Raw genomic sequence first — 23,576 nt, 5'->3', positions numbered from 1 at the left:
GGTATCAACAGATTATCTAAACTCAAAACTGGAGATCAAAAATCAACAAAATCGGCCGGCATATCCATACATGGCCTATGCTTACATCCACCTCCTTTCCCCTTCATCCTTAACAACTTCATCCACTTTTTACTCCTGCCCATGAATCCTCCACGTCCTCAACCACCTCAAATACTTATACTTCTCCGCCTCCCCCTCCATACCGAACGTAACCGGACTAAAGTACACAAATACCCCCACAACCGCAACATACGCAGCCCCATACACCAACACCTTCGCACCTCCCGGAAGACGTCTCGTGAGCCAATCAAACACGAATCCAAACGTGAGGATCGCAAACCAGAGAGCGGGGAAGTAGTGGTGGACGTAAAGGACACGACCCATGATAAAGAAGGGGATGTAGTGCAATGCCCACCCGAGGACGGGGTAGAAGCCTGCGTAGTGGAAGTGGTCGAAGTCTGCGCGGGTCAGATCTTGGTAGGACCGCTGCCACCTAACCAAATACCACAGAACCAACAGCCCAAACGCGCCCAGCGAAGCAGTGGAACCCCAGTACACGATAGGGTTTCCAAGCAGGAAGTACTTGACAACATTCTTATCCCACGAACACATCCTCAACCCAACATGCGCCAACGGCCACTGCCACGCCTGACTCGCCAAATCATCCTGCTTATCCGGATCAGGAACAAGGGCATTATTCGAAGTCATCATCGCAACATTCAAATGCACAAAATCACGCCAGAACGGAGATTTGTAATCTGCCGCCTCGCCGATCGGAAGTTTATCGTTCCAGTGGTTTTCGACGTTCCAGTGCGTGTGGACATCCTTGGGGTCATTTTCTTTCGTGCAGGTTACTTCGACTTGTTTGAAGCCCCACTGGGGTAGGTTGACGTTCGCGGCTCTCAGATAGCATCCAAGCGTGGGATGGCGAAGACGGAATGCGGAGGTGAGGGTTCGGAGTTTGGAGTGATCACGGTGCTTGAGATCATCGATGATCTCAACCTGCCAATGATCCTTATCATCCCCAATCGTTAAATTCCCATAACAAGACACCTCCCACGCACTCTTCGTAACCGGCGCCGCAACCTGATGCGAATGCAAATTTCTCCCAGTCTGTGCGTGGATCAACCTAATCGTAGCCCCATCCCTGACATTCCTCAACTCCCCCTCCGACGAAAACTCAGGCTCATACCGATTCGGGTAGAAAAACCACTCATTGTTTGCGTCTTTGTGGTGGTAACAGGTTATTTGCTGTTGTTGCGATCCCTCCGGATAAGTTTGAACGTGCGAATGCAAGAGACCACCGCCGTAGCCCATGTTTTTGATAGTGGCGCGGGAGCCGTACATGATTTCGACGGGGGAGGAGGTTAGGTCCGTGCCCTTGAGGTTTGCTTGGAAGAGGGATGACATTTGGGCGTCGCCTGGGCCGGAGTTCTCGAGGATGGTGAAGTGGAGGTAGAAGTTGAGTGCGTAGATCAGGAAGGGCCAGACGATTAGAAATGCTCCACGGGCAGCCCAGTGTTTGGCGTAGGCCACCTTCGGCATCTTCAGATCGCCAAACTTTTGCCAGAGGTCGTCGATGGTATAGATTCCGACAAGGGCCGTGGCGAAGAGTCCGACCCATTTGACGGAACAGACACAACCGATGGAGGTCCCGGTAAGGATGAGCCATTTCCACCATTTGCGACCAAAGGGCTTGGGTTGTTGGTTGTGGAATTGGACGAGGCAGAACATTGTTGTGAAGGTGAAGAAGAGGAGCATGGAGTCGAGGAGAATGAAGCGGGAGATGGTTGCGTACGAGTTTTCTGTCACCACCATTAGTATATGATCTGAAAAGAGGGAGAAGGAAGGTGAGACGAACCACACAGAACCATCAACGTAACCAACCAAACAGCCGCCGGCGAAAAGCCCAACCCAGCCGCAGTATAGTACGCCAACGGCACCGTCAGCACCCCAAACATGGCATTAAAAACCCTCATGAAGACATAATCCAATTCCTCCGGATACTTCTCCCCACTCTTAAACTCGAAACTTCCATTATAATTCGCCAAATACCCGCTGAGACCGACGAGCATCTTGCCGAGGGGTGGGTGGACGTCGAAGTAGAATTCGCGCTTGAGGTAGTGGGAGCCGAATTTACCAAAGTGGGCTTCATCCCAGGTTACGATGTTTGAGCGGCCGATGCGGTAGAGGCGGGTGAAGAGGGCGAGGGCGGTGAAGAGGAGGGGGAGGATTGGGTTGTAGACATCGGGAAGTGATGACTGTTCGCAAGAAGTTAGTCGCTGATAAACTCAACAGCGGCAGCTGATGCGAACCTCCTGTGCGATAGCATTCATAGCCACCTTCGCGTACTTCTTCTCGTCGTGATCCATGGCCGGAGCGGCATCGAGCTTGGTGACGACAGCCTCACCTGTGCCTGATCCGACTTTCCGCTTCTTGAGCTCGTGTTGTTCGACGTTCGCCATTGTCAATCGATCCCTTGTCAAGGTTCAATTGCGTTGGTTCGTCGAGGTTATATGCTGCGTTGGAGTCGTACGTGACAGCTGGCATGGACGGGCCCCTACCGAGTGTGCGCTAGGACCGAGGCCGCATCGAGCAATCGTGACACACCTTAAACAGCCCACTGGCAAGGATGATGGATGCTGTCTGTATGGAGAGGTAAAATGCTTCGGAAGCCTTTACGTAAGTTGCTGGACAGTCCTGGGCTCAGGCGGGCCATGTTAGGGGTTGCCAAAATCAGGATGGGGAGCAAAAAGGACGTTCCGTTACGGGGAATCGAACCCCGGCCTCTTCGGTGAGAGCGAAGTATCCTAGCCCCTAGACCATAACGGATTTGGATGCCAACAATTTCTCGAGTGTACACACATCTACTTTGTCACGAGTTTTCCGCCGACCGCCTACCGGTACATCATTCAACTCCATGCGACTCCGCAAACATTCAAAGGACGGATGATACCGACAGCACAACACCAATTGGCATTTACACAGCAGGACAACGGTATACCCCCCTCGTAATCGATTCTACGATACACCCAGTGAATTGCCTCGCTTCAATCCCGTTCGTGCGAGGCCGAGTCGTTGAGGAACACAACACATCACTCACCCGCGACTCCTTTCCGTCAATTCACCACATACCGCCCATCAAACACAGTAGCCCACCATGAAGCCGTTCGCTAACGGTCCATCCGTCTCTACAACCACCGCCAATGGCTCCACACCATCCCAATCCGCCGTACCACAGTACACCCTTCAAGGCTCCATCCACTTCCTCTTATCTGAACACCGACGATTCGAGCGAGAACGGAACATGTGGGAAATCGAAAAAGCAGAGATGAATGCTCGGATTGCAAAGTTGGAAGGGGAGAAGAGGAGTGGTGAAAGACTAAAGGGATGGTTGGAGAGAAGGGTAAAGATGTTGGAGGAAGCATTGAAACGGGAAAGGTACGGAAACAGGTCACAAAATGTCGATTTTGACTTTACTGACAGGTTCTCTTATAGAGGTGGAAAACCGATTGAGGAGTTGTCTGAGGAAGCGTCTATGGTTCCGCCGGGTTTGGCACAAGCAGACAAACCGAACGTACGACCACAGAACCTGGGACACTCGCTCTCTTTCTTGGAGATCATTGACCAGACAAGGGATTTGCATTCGAGTACCGAGCGGGCTCGGTCTCGGGATTTCTTAGAGAAATGCTTGACGGAAGTGACTTGCCTCCTTTCCTCACCTCTTGTTGGACCTGCACAGGCTGGTGCTCAGGCAGCTCGGGCTCAACCTCCCACTACCGCTGGTGCAATCGTTCAGCAGAACGGACAAGGGCAAGGTTGGACAGGTGCGGCACCTGTCACCACAACGGCAGTTACCTCTTTCACCGCTCAGCCATCACTCGATCTCCCACCACCAGCACCAATGCCAAATGGAATCATCCAGCGTCCCGCACCGCCACCGCCTTCAGTAGCTGCAGAGCCAACCCCACCCTCATCGACCTCAAACTCCGACGACGAGGAAGTCGAAGTCGAAAGTGTCTCGTACACCGTTGACAGGTACGGACGACCAGCTGCTCCTGCTCCTGCACCCAATACCTCACTTCCATCCATCCCAATCCCTGAACCCGTCGTGATCGCGGAGGAGGTGGAGAGCCCTAAAGACGAAATCGAGTTGTTGGAGGAGAAGGGCGATATCGGCACCAGTCCCGCTACAGGGACGAGTGGAGGCGAAGGCGAGGGACACCCGCTTGGATTACCGCCCAGCTACACCCCTAGCGTGGACAAAAAGGAAGAACAGGGTGAGGATGTTGAGTGGGATCTTGAGGATGATGAGGAAGAGGTTATCGAGGTTGAGGATGCGCAGGGTGCACACGAAGGTGGTGAGGAGGATGATTATGATGCGGAGATGAGGAGGGCGATCGAGATGGAAACGCAGTCGCAGGCTTCGGATGCGCCGACGGAGGTGGAGGAGGAGGTTCCTGCTACTGAACGATGGGAATGCCGGTTCGAGGGGCGAGCGCATTTGACCGGGGTCAGAGCCGTCGTGTGGGTTCCCGAAACTGACGAGGTCGTGACTGGTGGTGAAGACGGGGTAATCGCTCTCCAGGGTTTACCAGTAAGTGGCGGCAAAGACCTAAAAACGACCGCCATCTTCCGCGGCCACCATGGCTTCGTGACATCCCTCGCCGTCAGCAATGGCAAAATCTACTCTGCTGGGACTGACGCGACGATTCGTGTCTGGACCCTTCCTGAATACATTAACATCGAGGAGACGGATGACGACGTACTCCCCGCTACCCCGGACTTGATGAAACACGATATTTTGGTGGGTCACTCGAACGCGGTTTGGGATGTGAAGGTTTCGAGGGATGGGAGGTTGTTGGCTACTGCGGGTGCAGATGGGATGGTTAAGATTTGGGATGTTGAGGGTGGGAGGAATAAGTTGAAGTCGAGTTGGAGGTGGAAAGATAACGAGGAGGAATGTGGGGATGTTGTTCCGGTTAGTTTGGGGTGGGTTGATGGGGAGGGGATCGTGGTTGGGTGGAGCTCGTCTGAAGCACAGGCGGAGGTTAGGGATGCGGTTAGTGGGGATGTTGTAAAGACATTGACGTGTGAAGGAGCGACGGGTGTTAGGAAGATTGTTGTGAAGAATGGTGGTGAGGATGTTTGGGTTGGGTATGAGGATGGTGTTGTAAGAACGTTCAGCGTGTCATCAGGTACATATCTTGTTCGGCACCGTATTGTGAACACCGCTAACAGCAATTGTACAGGAACACCTGAAGAGGTTGCGAACAGCAGCACTGGCAAGCCCATTACCGCTCTCACTGTTTCCGCCGATGGTGAGACTGAGATCGTCGCGGAGGACGACGTGGTTCGGTTCGTTCATAAGACTGATGATGGCGAGGTTGATATTCGGGAGTTCATTGAGCATGCGAAGAAGGGTGGAGAGTGTGTTCATGATGTCGCCATCTCGTGCACTGGAAACAGAGCAGCGAGTGTTGGAGCTGATGGTTCGGTGAAGATTTACGTAAAGGAAAGGCAGTGAACGGCTCATTTGCGGTGAGGACAAGAGAAGATGGTTGCATGGTTGCACAAGGGATATAGGTATGCTTACCGAAGCCATGGTTGCAATTGCAGTTTTGCTCTGGGTTATTTTTAAGTTCTGTTACAAGTCTTGCACGGGGTTCGAATTCGTTTTACTTAGGGATTGTTCGCTGGATTTCGTGTTTGGGTTTTTTTCAGGATATCATAGAGAATTTGCTTGGAAGGAACCAAAAGTATTTGATTACATTCACGGTCTCTTCTAATCATGCTCATAACCTCCAGTATGCGTATCACACCCATTCACAGCATGTCAACATTCCCCATTACCCTCTCCGCCTTCCACCCCAGCCTCCTACTCACCATCTCAATCCCCTCCAACACCGTCTCGGGTACTGTACACAACACCTCCAAACTAACAACCTCCTCAACCTCTCTAACATACATCTCCATCTCCATCCGCGAATCCAACAACTCCGCCACCTCCACCTCCAAATCCAGCGGAAAGCGGACATAACCCTGCAGACCTGGTCCCAGTCTCGTCCACATCCAGTTCAGATAAGATTCTAGTAACTCTACGTACCCTTCTGCGAAGGTTCGATACTCTTCGTGAGCTGTGTTGGAGGCGTAGAAATCTGGTGCGGTGGTGATGATTAGATCGAAGCCTTTGAGCAGGGTTCGGTGGAGTTGAGTCATGTCGAGCCAGAAGTCGAGGGTTGGAGAGGTGTAGCAGAAGGCTTCTGGGTTATTGCTTTTGATGGGACTGGCCACCACGGCATCTCTGATTGAGCGACGGGTGGATCCTGACCGCCGGGGATTCAGCTTGCGTAGGGTTTCCCACGGTCGGGGCTTGAAGGACTTTGAGCGTTTGCTCGTGGACGAGGTTTTACTGGACGGCGGAGAGGGTAACGACGCCGCTGCATCAGACGTGGATAAGGAGGATAGATAGACGCTGTCTTGCGAACGCTTTGAGGTGAGGCGGGGGGTGAGTGTATGTGGGTTGATGACGAGGTATTTGTCTGATCCGGCGTCCGAGGTGGATGATTTCTTGGTAAAGGACTTGTGTGAGGGCATTGTTTGTTTTGTTATGAGGTTTGAAGTATTTGTTGTTTGTGATTGTCAAGTGGAGGAAGAGAGAAGACGTGTTTATATACCCTTATTGTGACTGTATGGTGGTCGGAAACGTAGCAACACGGCCTCGGTGTCGGTATCGGCATCGGTGTTTGGTTCCTCGACCTCCAATTCCGACCGCATTTGCGATTCCGTAACCCGTATCGCTTAGCAAATATTGGAACTTTAATTCAGTTATAAATGCCGACTCCGCGACCGTGACGTTGCAAACAACGGCCCGCTATAAGGTTGCGTATGACTGACTACCTTAGCTTCCCTTATCCTTCAGCATGTGATACGGGCCGATTCATGTTACTGGCAAATCAAATGCCGTCATTGGATCCGGACCTCGGCGTTCGGACCGGATGTTGCATCCCTCCGGCTGGCCTACAGTCTCGGGAAGGTGTATACCTACCTCGTAGCTGTGGTTAACGGGTGATGTGAATGACAGCAACGGCGTACACAAGAGTGCCAGTGCGAGTCGACACACAGACAGCAGAACGAATCATGGACCTCAAGAACATAAGAGTCTTCGGTCTTGGGTAACATCGAAATCCGTTATGGTCTAGGGGCTAGGATACTTCGCTCTCACCGAAGAGGCCGGGGTTCGATTCCCCGTAACGGAACGTCTTTTTGTCCTCTTTCCAATTTCCCTGCCAACAGCTTCGGTTAATCTGGACGTAATTGTCTCACTGCAAGGGAAGAACATGCCAGTTCCGAGGATCCTTGCATTCGGAGCCGGCGCCTTCGGGGCACCTCTTCCCCACTTTTGGCTCGCGATCGGGACCGCCTCCGGCAGCGGGCGGGAGAAAATGTCGGCGGAGGAGTTGACCCCGCCTTCGATGCCCATCTCGTACGCCATTTGCAGTAGAGATAGAGTGCATCGCATCCCATCTTCCAGCTCTTGACACTCGTTCTTTCACGGTGTGTGCCTGCCCGACGTCGACGTCCTTTTCTACGCGCGCAATCCGACGCGACCGACTGCGGCGGGTGCGGACCGTAAACCTTCTGTAAGTGGCAGATCTAAGCATGAGCCCAAGATAAAGAAGAGGACGCCGAGTTGACCCGAAGCCTTCGCTTGGTCAATTGGAAGTAGAGGAAGCCTTCGCTTGGTCAATTGAGGATGTTCGGCTGTTCTCGCTGTGCAATTGACTGATCCAATCCATCTCCATTTCGTTCCTATCTCGCAACCCACAGTGTTCTTATCAGTGATCAGTTGCGGGGTTGACCAATCATCGGATGCGCTTTCACACAGAGCCTGTAGACTTCCCCCCCCTCGTCTCGTCGCATCCAATATAGACCTCCATCCCGTCCGATCCCTCCTCCTCTTCTTTTGACTTCACCCACAAACTTGAGAGCTTGCCGCACAATAGCAAAGCAAAACGAAACGTGAGAACGAGCTCTCTCCGTACGATGGCCATCCCGAACGATGGCGACTTGATCATCGAACCTCACGCCGACGCTCCCATCTACAACTACGAAAACACTCCCTCCAACCCATCCTGGGCTGGTGCGCTTCCCACCAAGCAAGGGCTATATGATCCAGACTACGAGAAAGACGCCTGTGGTGTGGGATTTACATGTCATATCAAGGGTGTTGCTAGTCATAAGATTGTTAGTGATGGTAAGCTCATGAACCTGTTCCTCGGCAAAGGAAGGAGACTAATTTGGTGTTTCACAGCTCGCAACCTCCTCTGTAATCTCTCCCACCGCGGTGCAGTCGGCGCCGATTCCCGCGATGGTGATGGTGCAGGTGTGATGACATCCATCCCCCACGGATTCTTTGCCCACGAATTCGCGTCCTCGTTTTCCTCTTCCTCTTCCGCTACGTTACCAGCTCCAGGTCAATACGCCGTCGGTAACGTCTTCTTCTCCCCCGACGCAAACGTCGAAGCAGAATCAAGAGCGACATTCGAGGGTATCGCAGAGGGTTTAGGATTACGAGTCTTAGGCTGGCGAAGAGTTCCGCGTGATTCGACCCTCTTGGGCCCGAGCGCTCGTAGCCGCGAACCCACGATTCTCCAACCCTTCGTGGTGCTGGAGAATCTTGGCGACGAGGCATCTTTTGATGAGAAACACTTTGAACGACAACTCTTTGTCCTCCGCAAATCCGCCACCCACCAAATCGGTCTCCACAACTGGTTCTACATCTCCTCCCTCTCCTCGCACTCTATCGTGTACAAAGGACAACTCTCACCCTCTCAAGTTTACGCTTACTACCATGACCTAAACTCGTATCGGTATGAGGCGCATTTCGCGTTGGTGCATTCGAGGTTCAGTACGAATACCTTTCCGTCGTGGGATCGTGCGCAGCCGATGCGGTGGGCAGCGCATAACGGCGAGATCAACACCCTCCGCGGCAACAAAAACTGGCAAAGAGCTAGGGAGGGCCTCATGCACTCCCTCGAACTCGGAGACAAACTCGATATGGTTTACCCCATCATCGAAGAAGGCGGCTCCGATTCCGCTGCCTTCGATAATGTGTTGGAGTTATTGGTCATCAACGGCGTCCTCAGCCTCCCGGAAGCGGTGATGGTCATGGTACCGGAGGCGTGGCAGGATCAACCCTTGATGGAGGAGAAGAAGAGGGGGTTTTATCAGTGGGCGGCGTGTTTGATGGAACCGTGGGATGGACCGGCACTCTTTACGTTTGCGGATGGAAGGTATTGTGGTGCGAATTTGGACAGGAATGGGTTGAGGCCTTGTCGATATTATATCTTGGATGATGATATCATGATTGTCGCGTCGGAGGTTGGAACGATTTCTGTCGAGCCTGAGAGGGTCGTCAAGAAGGGCCGACTCCAGCCCGGACGGATGTTGTTGGTCGATACACTCGAGGGTCGCGTGGTCGATGATTCAGAGTTGAAGAAGCGCGTGAGCGAACGCTGTGATTTCCAGGCATGGGTGGAGAACCAGTTGGTTACTATGCCCGAAGTCATCAGTACCCTTAAATCACGCGACGACATGTTGTTGGCACCGCTGTTGGATGGGACTGGGGTCGCGGAGGATCCGAGGATGTTGGCGTTTGGGTATACCCTCGAACAACTCAACCTCATCCTCGCCCCCATGGCCGCCTCATCCAAAGAAGCTCTCGGGTCGATGGGTAACGACGGGCCGCTTGCTGTTCTGGCGACGCAGCCGAGGTCGATCTATGATTATTTCCGTCAGTTGTTCGCACAGGTTACTAACCCACCCATCGATCCCATCCGCGAGTCGATCGTGATGTCGTTGGAGTGCTATGTCGGACCTCAAGGTAATGTCCTGGAAATGAATCCTGAGCAGGCGCATCGGTTGCTCATGCCCTCCCCCGTCCTCTCCATCGAGGATTTCAACGCGTTGAAGAGGATTGGAGAAGTCCATGATGACTGGACCGTTCGTACGATTGATTGTACGGTTGCGAAGGCTGAGGGGGAGGACGGCTATGTCCGTGCTCTTGACCGAATCTGCGAGGAAGCTGGAAAGGCGATTCAGGAGGGGATCAAGGTCATTATCTTGTCTGATCGCGAGACGGGACCGGAGAGGGTCGCGTTGAGTGGGCTTTTGTCGTGTGGAACTGTGCATCACCATTTGGTCCGGAACAAGTTACGTGCAAAGGTCGCGCTTGTCGTGGAGACTGCTGAGGCGAGGGAGGTTCATCATCTTTGTGTCCTGCTCGGGTATGGAGCTGATGCGATCTGTCCTTACCTCGCTATCGAAGCTATCCTCAAACTTCACCGTGAGAATGCGCTCAAGACCAACTTGTCGGTCGAGGAGTGTATTGAGAACTTCCGCCATGCGTGCGATGGAGGTATTTTGAAGGTGATGTCGAAGATGGGTATCTCGACTTTGCAGTCCTACAAGGGTGCACAGATCTTTGAGGCGTTGGGGTTGGATCATGAGGTTATTGACAAGTGTTTTGCTGGAACTGCGTCCAGGATCAAGGGTGCGACATTCAAGTACATTGCTCAAGATGCATTCTCGTTCCATGAGCGCGGTTGGCCTACTCGTGATACTGTCCATGTTAATGGTTTGCCGGAGAGCGGTGAATATCATTGGCGTGATGGTGGTGACCCCCATGTCAATGACCCTGCGTCCATTGCGAACCTCCAGGACGCCGTGCGTGCGAAGAACCAGAAGTCGTACGAAGCGTACTCGAAGACGGCGTATGAGAGTATTAAGGCTTGTACGTTGCGTGGTATGCTCGACTTTGACTTCGAGGGCGCCACTCCTGTTCCGATTGAGCAGGTCGAGCCTTGGACGGAAATCGTGAGTAGGTTTGTTACGGGTGCGATGTCGTATGGATCTATCTCAATGGAATCGCATTCTGCACTCGCGATTGCGATGAACAGGCTCGGTGGAAAGTCTAACACCGGTGAAGGTGGTGAAGACCCTGAGCGATCCATTCCTATGGCGAATGGAGATACCATGCGTTCGGCCATTAAGCAGGTCGCTTCGGGTCGTTTCGGTGTTACATCGTACTACTTGTCCGACTCTGATGAGTTGCAGATCAAGATGGCTCAAGGTGCGAAGCCTGGAGAAGGAGGTGAGCTTCCTGGCCACAAGGTCTCGCAGTCGATTGCGAAGACTCGCCACTCCACTCCCGGTGTTGGTTTGATCTCTCCGCCGCCTCACCACGATATTTACTCCATTGAAGATTTGAAGCAGCTTATCTATGATTTGAAGTGCTCCAATCCTCATGCACGTGTCTCCGTCAAGCTCGTCTCCGAGGTCGGAGTTGGTATCGTCGCTTCTGGTGTCGCCAAGGCTAAGGCAGACCACATCCTCATCTCCGGACACGATGGAGGAACGGGTGCTTCTCGTTGGACTGGTATCAAGTATGCCGGTTTGCCGTGGGAGTTGGGTCTCGCCGAGACTCACCAGACTCTCGTCCTGAACGACTTGCGTGGTCGTGTGGTCGTCCAGACCGACGGTCAGATCCGTACGGGACGTGATGTTGCCGTCGCCTGTTTGCTCGGTGCCGAGGAATGGGGGTTCGCTACCACGCCTCTCATCGCACTTGGTTGTATCATGATGAGGAAGTGTCATCTCAACACTTGTCCTGTTGGTGTCGCTACGCAGGACGAGGCGCTTCGCAAGAAGTTCGTTGGACAGCCTGAGCATGTGATTAACTTCTTCTACTACGTCGCAGAGGAGTTACGTGGCATCATGGCTAAGCTCGGCTTCCGTACGATCAACGAGATGGTCGGTCGCAGTGACAAGCTCTTTGCCAGGAAAGACAACCGCAACCTCAAGACGAGGAACATTGACCTCAGTCCTATCCTCACACCCGCTTTCAAGCTCCGTCCCGGTGCTGCTACGTACAATGTCCGCAAGCAGGACCACCGTTTGTACACCCGCTTGGACAATAAGCTCATTTTCGAGGCTGAGGAGAGTTTGGAGAAGGGTTTGCCCACTCGCATCGAGTGCGACATCTTGAATACTGACCGTGCTCTTGGAGCTACCCTTTCGAACAAAGTCTCGAGGAAGTACGGTGAAAAGGGTCTCCCCGCTGATACCATCCACGTCAGCATCAAGGGTAGTGCCGGCCAGTCCTTCGGTGCATTCCTTGCTCCGGGTATCACACTCGAACTTGAGGGTGACGCCAACGATTACGTCGGTAAGGGTCTTTCTGGTGGTCGTTTGGTGATCTACCCTCCCAAGGCATCCACGTTCTTGTCCGAGGAGAACATCATCATCGGTAACGTCTGTCTCTACGGAGCCACATCCGGTAGCTCTTTCTTCCGTGGTGTTGCCGCCGAGCGTTTCGCCGTCCGTAACTCTGGTGCGACGACTGTCGTCGAGGGTGTCGGAGACCATGGATGTGAGTACATGACTGGTGGTCGCGTCGTCATTCTCGGACCTACTGGTCGTAACTTTGCTGCTGGTATGTCTGGTGGTATCGCATACGTCTTTGACATGACGCAGGACTTTGCCTCTAAGGTTAACTCTGAGATGATTGAGTTGTCTGTTCTCGATGATCCTTCTGAGATTGCTTTCCTTCGTGGTCTCATTGAGGACCACGCTCATTACACCGGCTCCGAGGTTGCCCAGCGTATCCTTGACCACTTTAGCCACTACCTCCCTCGCTTCGTCAAGGTTCTTCCGACCGACTACAAACGTGTCCTGGCTGAACAGGCCGCAAAGGCCGAAGAAGCCAAGAAGGCCGAGTACCCTCTTCCCTTGCTCCCCGAGAACTCCATCCGTGTCCAACACGAGAAGATGCAAAAGGCGGAAATCGAGGCCAAGAAGAAGAAGGAGGAGGCAAAGGTCATGGACCTCGAAGACAGCGTCCTGGACGGTACCAACGAGAAACGCAAGGTCGCAGTCCTCGACAAGACACGTGGCTTCATGAAGTACAAGCGTCAACTCGACCGCTACCGTGACCCGAAGAAGCGTACCAAGGACTGGAACGAGCTCAACGCCCGTCTTCCCGACAACGAACTCAAGGTCCAGACTGCGCGCTGCATGGACTGTGGTGTCCCCTTCTGCCAGAGTGATTCCGGGTGTCCTGTTTCGAACATCATTCCCAAGTGGAACGAACTCGTTTTCCAGGATCGTTGGAAGGATGCGTTGGATAGGTTGCTCATGACCAACAATTTCCCCGAGTTTACGGGTCGTGTTTGTCCGGCGCCTTGTGAGGGTGCATGTGTGCTTGGTATCAATGAGTCTCCGGTCGGTATCAAGAGTGTTGAGCTGGCTATCATTGAGGTTGGGTTCGAGCGTGGGTATGTCAAGGCTTGCCCGCCGCAGCACAGGACTGGTAAGAAGGTCGCTGTCATTGGATCTGGACCTGCCGGTCTTGCTGCTGCTGATCAGCTTAACAAGGCTGGACACACCGTCACTGTCTACGAACGAGCTGATCGTCCTGGAGGGTTGTTGATGTACGGTATTCCGAACATGAAGCTCGACAAGGGTATCGTTCAGCGTCGTCTTGACCTCATGTCTGAGGAAGGCGTCACATTCATCACTGGTGTCGAGGTCGGAAAGGATCTCGATGTCAAGGACCTCAAGGCCGAGAGCGATGCTATTGTCGTCACCACTGGTGCCACCATTCCCCGCGACTTGGGTATTCCGAACCGCAATTTGGATGGTATCCACTTCGCCATGCAATTCCTCCACAAAAACACTCAGTCCCTCCTCGACTCCAAGCACGAGGACCAAAAGTACATCGACGCGAAGGATAAGCACGTCATCGTCATTGGAGGTGGTGATACGGGTAACGACTGTATCGGAACCTCCGTCCGTCACGGCGCGAAATCCGTCACGAACTTCGAGCTCCTCCCTCAACCCCCACCGCAGCGTGCGAAGGATAACCCATGGCCGCAATACCCACGCGTGTTCAAAGTCGACTACGGACACGCCGAGGTCCAGGCGCACTACGGTAAAGATCCGCGTGAGTACTGTATCATGTCAACCGAGTTCGTCTCGGATGGGAACGGGAAGGTGAAGGGTGTTAACACCATCCGTGTCGAGTGGACCCAGAATGAGGCGGGACAGTGGTCGATGAAGAAACTCCCGGGTACCGAGAAGTTCTTCCAGGCCGACATCATTTTGTTGGCCATGGGTTTCTTGGGACCCGAGGAGACTGTCGCGGAATCTCTCAACCTCAAACGCGATCCTCGCACGAACATTGATGCGAAGTTTGGGGAGTTCTCGACAAGCGAGATGGGTGTCTTTGCGGCTGGTGATTGTCGTCGTGGGCAGTCCTTGATTGTGCATGCGATTAATGAGGGACGACAGGCGGCGAGGAGTGTTGATTTGTATTTGATGCATGATTCGAGGTTGCCCGCTGCTGGCGGGATTGAGAAGCGTGATTTGTTGAAGATTGCGGAGAACGAGATTGCTGTTAGTGCTTGAGCGTGAGCGTATGATTTTTTGTTCTCCAAAAGTTTTGCTGCGATGACAGAAAATGAGAAGAGTTTGGAGGAGTTTTGTGGGGTGGGAGGACGGTCTGTATACATATGAAGACGTGGGTTTGTATTTGGTAAACGTTTTTGATTTGGTCTTTTTTGGATTGATTTGGTTAAGTTATACCAGTATCTATACCATCGATAAGTTTTTGTTTTAGCAACGCAAAAATGGATAGCATCTTGTTTTTCTGAACGTCTTCTCTCTCCAAGTCTTCACATCACCTCGATCATGATCGGATGCTCATACTTGAGATTTCGATTCAGACTCTTCGGATCACTCCGTGACAGTCGTCCGGTTTGGGGTGCGCAGGCTCATGTCGCGACCGTTACCGGCTTTCTGGTACTTCCCTTTCTTCGACGCCGCACTTTGGGCTGCACGGCTGAGAGACGCCGTCGGAGGCAGCCATGATTGCGGGTGGTGGAGAGAGCTGATGTCAGAGCTTTGTCGGTGTACCCTTGTTCCCGCCGCCATTGCCAAGAGATCGAGGATTTCATTCAGAATCTTCTTCTACTACGATCAGTTGCAGCTGCCATGTTCCCTCTCGTATTGCAAACGTGTGCATGGGATGTTGTTGAATTGACGTCGAATTGACGTTAAAAACGGTATCACCGGCCATCCTCGACGAACGGCCTTTATTTGTCATCCCAGACAACAGCGAAAATGCTCCTAAAGCTTCTCCCTCACCGAAATCATACCAAAGTTCTCGCCTCATACATCTTATTACCGAATCCGGCCGGTCGTGGATTTTCTGCATGAAACAAATTGGGCCCGTGCGCGAATGGAAGCAGAACAACGGGAGAAGCAATTGAGGCAGAATCAAAGAGAACTGAGGGTAACGGTCAAGCCAATTGAGTTGCCAAGTACACTGGAGGAGCAATTGACCTCAATTGACAAGAATCCAAGCCGTTACTCCCTCCCAATTCGGTCATCCACGACGAAATAGGCCAATTCGGTAGCGCCTCCCAACGGCGCCAAACGGCCTCGATCGAATCCGGCGGCATAGCGCAGGGATCAGTCCATGAAGCCCAACGCAAATCCGGGGCGAAAATCGCGATGTGCCTAGCTGTGTACGAGAAGCATGGCAGCGACGATCCGTATCCGGCCATGTCTGGCGTGGTTGATTGAGGCGGTCGTGAGCGGCGATGGCACGGGCCTGATGAGGATTGGACGGCGAGCTAGGGTGAAGGGTCCTATAAAGACCTGGAAGTCGCCTGTCATTTGAGGAGATCCAAGGGTTCCGACCAAGTTATCTCTCCACTCTCTCTTGCGACTTACAGTCTCTACAATGGTCTCCCTCACCACCATCCTTACCTTCCTCGCCTCCACGGCACTCATTTCCACCGCCGCTCCCACCGAGCCCCAAGGCCTCACGATCGAATTAATCAAGCGCGGTGCACCTTCCTTCACTGACTCTGACGGCGTCGTCAACCTTACCTCCGTCTCCGGCTCCGTCGCCAACGTCGCGGGCAAGTACGCTAAGATCGACAATAACGGACACAAGACCTTCGAGGATGGCGCGAAGCAGTGGATGTCTGGCTGGGACGCAAACTCCGATGCCTCATACCAGACATCGCGCAAGAAGTCCTCGTACGGGTACAAGAAGGGAAAGCGTGCCATTTCTTCCAAGAAAGTCACCGCAACCGAGTCGTTGACGAACTACGGCAACGACGGGATGTGGGCAGGTCCCATCACCATCGGTGGAAAGACCTTCACCATCGACTTTGACACTGGGTCCGCCGATCTCTGGGTTCCGTCGGTAAACTGCACCTCCACCGCCTGCTCCGGAAAGAACCTCTATAACTATACCAAGACATTCAAGTCCGTCACCCCTGGATTCACCGCAAACTACGGCATGGGCTCCGTCTCCTGCAACAAAGGAACCGAGACCGTCACGGTCGCTGGTCTTAAGGCAACGATGCAAACTTTTGGATACTGTTACTCCCTCGACTCTGGCTTCGGTGGGAACTTTGCTGCAGATGGGTTAATGGGCATGGCATACCAATCCATCGCACAATCCGGCGGCAAGCCATTCTTTAACACCCTTATCTCGCAAAACAACATGAACGGAATTTTCTCCTTCCGCCTCGCACGGGCTTCGGGAGGACAAGCGTCGACGCTCACTCTGGGTGCTGTGCCGAGTGGATACTCTGTTACTTACACCCCCGTCGTTTCCAAGGACTATTGGCGTGTCAACCAGTCTGCGGTGTATGTGAACGGTATCGCAGCCGTCGCATCAACCCAAGCCGCAATCGACACTGGAACGACTTACGTCGTCGCTCCCTCCGCTGACGCCGCCGCATTCTACGCCGCCATCCCCGGCTCCACAAACCTCGGCTACATGGGCTACCCCTCCTACTACGCCTTCCCCTGCGACGTTAGTATTCCTACCGTCCAGTTCAACTATGGCGGAAAGAACTTCACCATGAACTCTGCGGATTTCAATTTGGGGCTGTTGGCTGCGGGAAGTAATATGTGTGTGGGAACGATTGTTGCGAGTGATATGTTTAGCAATATGTGGGTTGTTGGGGATTCGTTTTTGAAGAGTGTCTTGACTGTGTATGATTTCACGAACAACAGGGTTGGGTTTTCGCCTGCCGCCTAAGCGACCTTGAGGGAGCTTAGCTGGAGCGGGGTTTGGAGATGGAGCGTGATGGAGTGGATCTTCTAAAAAGCATACGGGACAGTTGTTCTTGGACGCTTCCTCTTTCTTGATGGGCAGTGCCCGGGGTTTGATACCTTTTTCTTTAGATAGCCTTACGGGATAGTGTCCCTAGATGAGCTGGACTCCTATATTCTTAGCACATACCGAACATAATCTCATCGAATACCTGGCCATGGATTGTATCTCTGTGAGTGAACCATTCTTGCTCCAGATGCAGGGTTCACGTTCTTCGCGAGTAAGAAACCCTTGTTCAAGGGATTAGGCCGCGGACGATACCCTCTGTTCACCAACTCCAACGCGCATGACGATGACTCTCGCAGAGGCCGTGATGTAGGTCCTCGCTCGGAAAGCTCATGGTTATCGAGCGACCTAGGCGCCAATCATATCTCATGTTCCAATCTCGAGTATCTCAAACGTGTTATGCTCTGATGCATAGCTATCGTCCTCAGTTTGGCTTCTCTCACCCGCCTCTCGCTCTCACTTTCACACGCTACCGAGACATACTCAACCACCGTATCGATGTCTTCCCAAGGACATCCTGCCGCAACTTCTACCTCCACCCCTTACCTTTGATCATCAAATCTCTCCAAGTAACCCACATCCCACCGCCCGAATTTCCTTAACCCCTGCGGTAATCTATCCGTACTCGCTTTCAAACCTTCTCTGATCACATGCAAGACATCATTTGCATACGTCAAGCTTTCCACATTCTCCTCCGGAGCAGTATCCGTATTCTCGCCATCTACTAGACGATATAATACCTTCATGACTCTGGTGGGGGCGGTTACGGCGGCCTCGTTTGTCAGGGGTGTATTGGGATGTGCGACACCTAACGTGATATGTAACGACGGGTTGAATATCCAGATCTGATGATAGGCGCATTGTTAGTCAAATGTACCTTTGACAAAATGTTCCACTTCACTTACCCTCAACGCCTCGGGACCGGTACCGGTACCGTCTTCAGACCGTAACAAGAAGTGGTATGTAGCATGAGCATCAACACTCTCCAACAACTCAGCTGCAACAAACTTGGACGCGGGGTGTTTCGCTCCATTCACAGCGACGTTCCATTTGGGTACCCGTACACCGCCCGGAGTCATCGCACCTAGCACTTTCTCGCACTCTCGACAAGCCACAGCGGTGCCTTCATCCTGGCCCCGGACCTAAGAGAAAAAGAAGAGATGTCAGCTCATATCAGTGCCGTACAATACTATCTCACGCGTATCGTCCAGGTGAAAAATAAAGCCATCACAGCAATCCGAATCCTTGCACTGCGCTTCGCACTCACTCATCGAATCCTGCTCGAAGGCGGATAAACTTGAGGAGAGGGCGGGGGGAAGGATTGGATGTGTGTTTTGATCTTGGGCAGAACTTTGTATCGACGGACTTGGCTATGGAAGAACCCAGGGGGTTCAGCTAGTCGTCTTCTTTTAGGCCCGTTTTTTTTTTTTGGCGTGACGCCTGGAGGACATAAAGCGAGGATAGATTGAGCTTCACATACCTTGGTGTTTTGGAGGTCCTTGGGAGAGATGAGGAAGTATGTCGAACCAACGAAACCAGCGCCAGGCTTTGCCCAAAACATCTCCCCACTCGGATTAACTGGTTGTCCGTCATGTTCATGATCACTGCCTCCACGGTGACAAACCCAACAATCCATCATTTCGGCCCAGAACTCTGATGGTAGATCTTTCCATTGCAGATCTTCCGTGTTTGTGAGTAGTGTGCTTGAGCAGCCGGAACAGGTGATTTGCGCAGACTTCAATGAGGATGATTGCCATGGGATTGGATCAGAGGTGTTCGTTTTGGCTACTTTGCTGGAGACAGGTAATCTCAGGCTGAGCATTCCATCTTGTTTGGTATCGCATGTTGTCTGAAGTTCTTGGGGTACATCCGGCAGCGGGATGGTGATATGTGCATCACCATGATTGACATGTAAGACGTTTGAACTCCCCGCCGACACCGCGACGGACGCCGAACGAGAAAGAATGACAGTTACGGTCATAGCATGTAGCCGTGGCAATAGTTCAGCAAAGTATGGATACGCAGAGCTTCCATTCCCAGCCGTGCCATCCTCTCCCTTCCCATTCAATACCTTCGCCATTCGGATCCGAGGGGTCGGAGTTCCAGCTTATCGAGTACCGGCGTGGCTGGTGGGGTGGCGGTGCACGTATGAAGTAACCTGGGGTGGCGACGGACGACGTCGAAGACCGTAGGAAGCTGATGAGCTCAATAGACATAGACAGTACGATATACGAGATGTCAGCACCAGCACCACCGTCAACACCACCGCCTACGAATGGCCCGTCCGCGCCGCAGCTCCAGTTGACTCCGGAACAGGTGAAGCAAATGGTACAAGCGCTTTCATTCTGCCTTTTATAATCACATGATCAGCCGTATTAACATAGCTTTTGTATAGGAAACGAATCGCCTCAAAGCCAAGGCGAAACAAATCGAAGCAGAACGCCGCGCCGCACTCGCGAATCCCAACTCCTCCACTAACCCTTCAGCAACAGGAGATGGATTGACGAAGAGGAAGGGAGGAGCGTTGGATGATATTCAGCCGGCGAAGAGGTTCGCGAGTGGGTATATCGAATACGATTTCTCCAAGATGAAGGATACGAAGGCTGGGTTCATGGTTGATGAGTCGGAGATGCCGGGGGCGGGTGGACAGACGTTACAGGAACGACTCCTCGAACAACAACGACGGAAGACCATGCACGCACCCGCTCCACCCATCGATCCCCGCTCAGCCCCGAAATGCGAAGCATGCGGGAAAAGCACCGACCTCGACCCACAATTCGAGGAGGTATTCGGCGTGAGAGTCTGCTACATCTGCAAAGAAGCCGTCCCGGAAAAATACTCCCTTCTCACCAAAACTGAATGCAAAGAGGACTACCTCCTAACCGACCCCGAACTCAGCGACACCTCCCTCCTCCCCCACCTCCTCCGCCCAAACCCCCACAAACCAATGTGGTCCTCAATGCAACTCTACCTCCGCTCCCAAATCGAGGCGTTCGCGAACACCAAGTGGGGAAGTCTGGAGAAATTGGATGAGGAGTTTCAGAGGAGGGTGGAGAGGAAGAAGGAGGCGAAGGATAAGAAGTTTGAGGGGAAGTTGAGGGAGTTGAGGAGGAAGACGAGGGTTGAGACGTGGAAGAGGAAGGGGGGTGGGTTGGGCGGTGGAGGAGGGAAGGGGGGCAGGCATGAGCATGAGTGGGGCCAGGAGGCGGAGAAGGATGGCGTTGTTACGAGGAGGTGTGTGGAGTGTGGGATGGAGACTGAGGAGATTGTGTTTTGAGAGATACGAACTCGAGAGGTTAGAGGACAAAGTAGAGATTGACGAGGGATAATCAAGAGGTAGTTGCGACCAGGAGGGGACAGGTGTAGATATCACTAAGCGTGTCATTGTACGTTTATCATATTGAAAGAATTTTGACATCCAAATCCGTTATGGTCTAGGGGCTAGGATACTTCGCTCTCACCGAAGAGGCCGGGGTTCGATTCCCCGTAACGGAACATCCTTTTTGCTCCCCATCCTTGTGTTACCTTCTTCCTTTCGCTTAATGTTAAATCTCGATTAGTTTCAATACCGGCGACAGCGTATTTGGCTGATTCGCACGCATACGGTGGGTGCATTTGACGCCAGCATTGCACTTATCTACAACAAACACAATGCCGTCCAAAATTCGCATCACCCTTGTCCACTTATACCAACTTGTACAGCCCACCAGCTCCCAACTCAACCTTCCAAGAAACTCCTCAACTTCGTAAACTTTGATCGTAAACTTCAAACTTCTCGTAGGAGTTCTATTCGCTTCCATGCCAGCCTCCCCCAGATCTCGCGGCACGGGTGACACGTAGTACGCCAGCGCGACGCGCATCACTTGGGACGTCCTCGAACTTTACGACAAACACCAACCCTAAACTCAAACATCCAACAGCAAAGATGGCCATGAACTCTCAGATCGCACAGCTTGTCATCGTCCTCGGAGTGATGCAGCTCTCCAAGAAGTTTGACTGGGAGGACCCCCAGACCGTCTTCTACGCTCGTACTTTGTACACTGTGTCGAATGTGATTATCTTTGCGATCTACACCTGGATCGGATGGGGAATCTCCAAGAAGAATGGTACGCATGAACAGTAGATGCTCCTTGTCAAAGACATGCTGACAAACGTGTACAGACCTCACCACCTTGAAGTACGTCGAGCCCGCCTCCCCCATGGGCGGCTCCACCACCGAAAAGGTCATCACCACCACAAACCGCGACTACGACTCCGCCGAACTCGCCAAGCTCCGTAAATCCCAGCTTACTGGTGTCGCCATGATGGCCGTCATGCACTTCTACTTCAAGTTCTCCCAGCCTCTCCTCATTCAGTCCATCCTCCCCATCAAGTCCGCCCTCGAGTCCAAGTTGGCGCAGATTTACGTTTTGAACAGACCCGAGGTTGGAGATTTGGCTAGGCCCTGGAAGGTTGCGAGTATGTTTGGTGCGGCGGCTGAGGGGCCCAAGACCGACAAGGCCTCCATTAAGGCTGCTGAGAAGAAGGCTGGTGTTGGTAAGAAGGACGAGTAAGCGTTATTGCGTTATAAAAGGATACTTCTGGAGAGTGTACGTTTAGGAGGGAGTGTAATATAAAAACATTCATGCAATAGGACATCGATTATGCTTTATCTTCTGCCCCTATGCCTATCCTGATCACGATCGTCATGTCGTGGCCTTTCCCTGTCATGATTTTTCCCCCGCTCCCTATCGTAACCACCACCTCCACCCCTATCCTGTTTCCAGACGCCTTTTCGTTCGTCTTTCTTCGCTTTACCGGCCTCCTTCAATGCCGCCGCTTTTTCCCTCGGATCAATAACCACCAAGTTCTCCTCACCCTTCTTCTGTCTCGTACTACCATCCTTGCCCAGCCTATCCTTCTCAAACACCAGTTCGTGCGTGAGCCAGTCATTTGCTGTACTTGGATCCTCGTCATTCTGCTCACCCAGACGGTCGAAGCATGACATACACTTCGGCACCTGATGAAGCTCACAAAGCACCTCCATCTCAGGCGCCTGCGTCACCTCCTCCTCCTTCTTGCTCGGTGCAGCTGTGTGTAGTTTCGACTGAAACATGTTCAAAGCAGCAAGTGTATCGTCCTCCCCACGCCGTCTCTTGCGACCACCAACGATAGCCTTTGAGCGCTGCATGTATTTTGCACGTTCCTCTTCCAGAGCGGATACTTTTGCTTTCTTTGCTGGTCGGGAGTCTTCTGTGTCGCGTTTGTCGAGACCGCGGATTGAGGATTTGAGGGCTTCGATTTGAGAGGCGAGGTCGTCTTTCTTCGGTACAGCCGCAGGCGCAGGTTCGTCTGCCGCAATCTTCGGAAGCGTAGGTTTCTGTACCTCCACCGTCTTCGACTCTTGCTTTTCTGGTTGTCGTTCTGGTAGTGCGTCCACATCCACAGCGACCTTCTTCGCCAACCTCTTATCATCCAAAACATCATGCGCACTCTTCCCCTTCCCCTTCGGCTTAAACTCAACTTCTTCCTCCTCCCCCTCCTCACCCGCAAAACTCAACAAAGTCTTGTTCTTCGTTCCCTTCTTCTTCCTCGCTTCAGTTTTCTTCAACGCGTCTGCCTGTGCTGCGCGTTCCGCCGCCGTTGAGCGAGGGACGATGTCAGGGAAGGGGTTGATGACGACGGAGGCGGAGGTGATTTTCGCTGGGTAGAGGGGTCTTTCGTCGGCGTCTGTTTCGAGTTGGGAGATGCGAAGGAGGTTGTAGATCGTGTCGCCGACCATTCTTCCGAAAAGCGTGTTCTTCCCCGTTAACTCTGGCGTCTCTCCCAGCGTGAAAAAGAATTGACTCCCGTTATCGTCCTTGCCACTGTTTGCCATTCCGACAAGTCCGCGTCGGTTATATCTTATTCTCGTGTGGAACTCATCCTCGAAGGGTACGTCCCAAATACTTTGACCGCCGGTGCCGGTGCCTGTGGGATCACCTCCTTGCACGATGAAGTTGGGGACGATGCGGTGGAAAATGGTGTTATCGTAGTACCCCTCGAGACATAGCTGAATGAAGTTGCGACATGCCTTTGGACATTCTTTGGACCAGAGTTCGATCTCGAGGTCGCCTTTTGTGGTGTGGAGGATGACTTTGCCTCTGCAAGCAATGTCAGCATGATGATCATGGCGGTAACTTGAGGAAAGGGAGAACGTACTCGGTGGGAGGCTCGATATTGTATAGGGAAGCCATCACAACCGAATCGGCTCGTTGACTGAAGTTTCTACCTTTACGAGAGCCGGCAACACTGAGTGCGACTGCTGCGAGCTTGCGCAGGACTCGGTACGTATTGCAGAAAATACTCACGGTAGGTGCAAGTGTATTGGAGATTAGAAGAGGATGATTAA

General features: G+C 52.8%; 9 protein-coding genes and 3 non-coding genes across 12 annotated transcripts; 7 read left to right on the top strand and 5 right to left on the bottom strand.

The window, feature by feature from the left end:
• Positions 1-83: 83 nt before the first annotated feature.
• On the bottom strand, positions 84-2,514 carry SAICODRAFT_92143 (protein O-mannosyl transferase). The gene is made up of 3 exons (XM_019171790.1): positions 2,316-2,514; positions 1,862-2,261; positions 84-1,805 (listed from the first exon to the last, which is right to left on the bottom strand). The coding sequence occupies exons 1-3, from the start codon at positions 2,463-2,465 to the stop codon at positions 130-132; spliced, it is 2,226 nt and encodes a 741-aa protein (XP_019024223.1). The 5' UTR covers positions 2,466-2,514; the 3' UTR covers positions 84-129.
• Positions 2,515-2,760: 246 nt separating this feature from the next.
• SAICODRAFT_t66 lies at positions 2,761-2,832 on the bottom strand. The gene has a single exon. It is a non-coding gene; the product is annotated as a tRNA-Glu (tRNA).
• Positions 2,833-2,986: 154 nt separating this feature from the next.
• Positions 2,987-5,645, top strand: SAICODRAFT_19039 (WD40 repeat-like protein). Its single transcript, XM_019166048.1, has 3 exons — positions 2,987-3,441; positions 3,499-5,198; positions 5,253-5,645. The coding sequence occupies exons 1-3, from the start codon at positions 3,161-3,163 to the stop codon at positions 5,525-5,527; spliced, it is 2,256 nt and encodes a 751-aa protein (XP_019024222.1). The 5' UTR covers positions 2,987-3,160; the 3' UTR covers positions 5,528-5,645.
• Positions 5,646-5,774: 129 nt separating this feature from the next.
• On the bottom strand, positions 5,775-6,843 carry SAICODRAFT_71117 (uncharacterized protein). Its single transcript, XM_019170645.1, has one exon. It carries the CDS (start codon positions 6,595-6,597, stop codon positions 5,827-5,829), a length of 771 nt encoding a protein of 256 aa, XP_019024221.1. The 5' UTR covers positions 6,598-6,843; the 3' UTR covers positions 5,775-5,826.
• A 344-nt stretch (positions 6,844-7,187) lies between these two features.
• SAICODRAFT_t69 lies at positions 7,188-7,259 on the top strand. Its single transcript has one exon. It is a non-coding gene; the product is annotated as a tRNA-Glu (tRNA).
• Positions 7,260-8,046: 787 nt separating this feature from the next.
• Positions 8,047-14,469, top strand: SAICODRAFT_7266 (glutamate synthase-like protein; the record flags this gene model as incomplete). Its single annotated transcript, XM_019170787.1, has 2 exons — positions 8,047-8,257; positions 8,315-14,469. 2 exons carry the CDS (start codon positions 8,047-8,049, stop codon positions 14,467-14,469), a joined length of 6,366 nt encoding a protein of 2,121 aa, XP_019024220.1.
• A 1,582-nt stretch (positions 14,470-16,051) lies between these two features.
• SAICODRAFT_56825 (acid protease) lies at positions 16,052-17,125 on the top strand (the record flags this gene model as incomplete). Its single annotated transcript, XM_019169486.1, has 1 exon — positions 16,052-17,125. One exon carries the CDS (start codon positions 16,052-16,054, stop codon positions 17,123-17,125), a length of 1,074 nt encoding a protein of 357 aa, XP_019024219.1.
• Positions 17,126-17,748: 623 nt separating this feature from the next.
• On the bottom strand, positions 17,749-19,286 carry SAICODRAFT_25207 (uncharacterized protein; the record flags this gene model as incomplete). The annotated part of the gene is made up of 4 exons (XM_019166834.1): positions 17,749-18,051; positions 18,112-18,348; positions 18,397-18,576; positions 18,687-19,286. 4 exons carry the CDS (start codon positions 19,284-19,286, stop codon positions 17,749-17,751), a joined length of 1,320 nt encoding a protein of 439 aa, XP_019024218.1.
• A 155-nt stretch (positions 19,287-19,441) lies between these two features.
• Positions 19,442-20,483, top strand: SAICODRAFT_56617 (DNA repair protein; the record flags this gene model as incomplete). The annotated part of the gene is made up of 2 exons (XM_019169464.1): positions 19,442-19,534; positions 19,602-20,483. 2 exons carry the CDS (start codon positions 19,442-19,444, stop codon positions 20,481-20,483), a joined length of 975 nt encoding a protein of 324 aa, XP_019024217.1.
• A 146-nt stretch (positions 20,484-20,629) lies between these two features.
• On the top strand, positions 20,630-20,701 carry SAICODRAFT_t70. The gene has a single exon. It is a non-coding gene; the product is annotated as a tRNA-Glu (tRNA).
• Positions 20,702-21,137: 436 nt separating this feature from the next.
• On the top strand, positions 21,138-21,735 carry SAICODRAFT_44226 (inorganic phosphate transport PHO88; the record flags this gene model as incomplete). The annotated part of the gene is made up of 2 exons (XM_019168766.1): positions 21,138-21,312; positions 21,368-21,735. Coding segments are annotated over 2 exons (543 nt in total), but the record flags the coding sequence as incomplete, so codon positions are not given.
• A 105-nt stretch (positions 21,736-21,840) lies between these two features.
• SAICODRAFT_19032 (cyclophilin-like protein) lies at positions 21,841-23,421 on the bottom strand (the record flags this gene model as incomplete). Its single annotated transcript, XM_019166047.1, has 2 exons — positions 21,841-23,328; positions 23,387-23,421. The coding sequence occupies 2 exons, from the start codon at positions 23,419-23,421 to the stop codon at positions 21,855-21,857; spliced, it is 1,509 nt and encodes a 502-aa protein (XP_019024215.1). The 3' UTR covers positions 21,841-21,854.
• Positions 23,422-23,576: the final 155 nt, after the last annotated feature.

The sequence above is a fragment of the Saitoella complicata genome, assembly GCF_001661265.1.
Source record: "Saitoella complicata NRRL Y-17804 unplaced genomic scaffold SAICOscaffold_11, whole genome shotgun sequence".
Classification (NCBI taxonomy): Eukaryota; Fungi; Ascomycota; class Saitoellomycetes; order Saitoellales; family Saitoellaceae; genus Saitoella; species Saitoella complicata.
This window is presented reverse-complemented; position numbering and strand designations above follow the sequence as displayed.

What these genes read in the sequence shown, in the direction of transcription:
- SAICODRAFT_71117 (XM_019170645.1), bottom strand. Translation starts at nt 6,597, where the DNA reads ATGCCCTCACACAAGTCCTTTACCAAGAAATCATCCACCTCGGACGCC.
- SAICODRAFT_19039 (XM_019166048.1), top strand. Translation starts at nt 3,161, where the DNA reads ATGAAGCCGTTCGCTAACGGTCCATCCGTCTCTACAACCACCGCCAAT. An exon ending in GAAGCATTGAAACGGGAAAG is followed by an intron (nt 3,442 to 3,498) that starts GTACGGAAACAG and finishes GTTCTCTTATAG; the next exon opens with AGGTGGAAAACCGATTGAGG. An exon ending in AACGTTCAGCGTGTCATCAG is followed by an intron (nt 5,199 to 5,252) that starts GTACATATCTTG and finishes GCAATTGTACAG; the next exon opens with GAACACCTGAAGAGGTTGCG.
- SAICODRAFT_92143 (XM_019171790.1), bottom strand. Translation starts at nt 2,465, where the DNA reads ATGGCGAACGTCGAACAACACGAGCTCAAGAAGCGGAAAGTCGGATCA. An exon ending in TGAATGCTATCGCACAGGAG is followed by an intron (nt 2,262 to 2,315) that starts GTTCGCATCAGC and finishes TCTTGCGAACAG; the next exon opens with TCATCACTTCCCGATGTCTA. An exon ending in TACGTTGATGGTTCTGTGTG is followed by an intron (nt 1,806 to 1,861) that starts GTTCGTCTCACC and finishes TGGTGGTGACAG; the next exon opens with AAAACTCGTACGCAACCATC.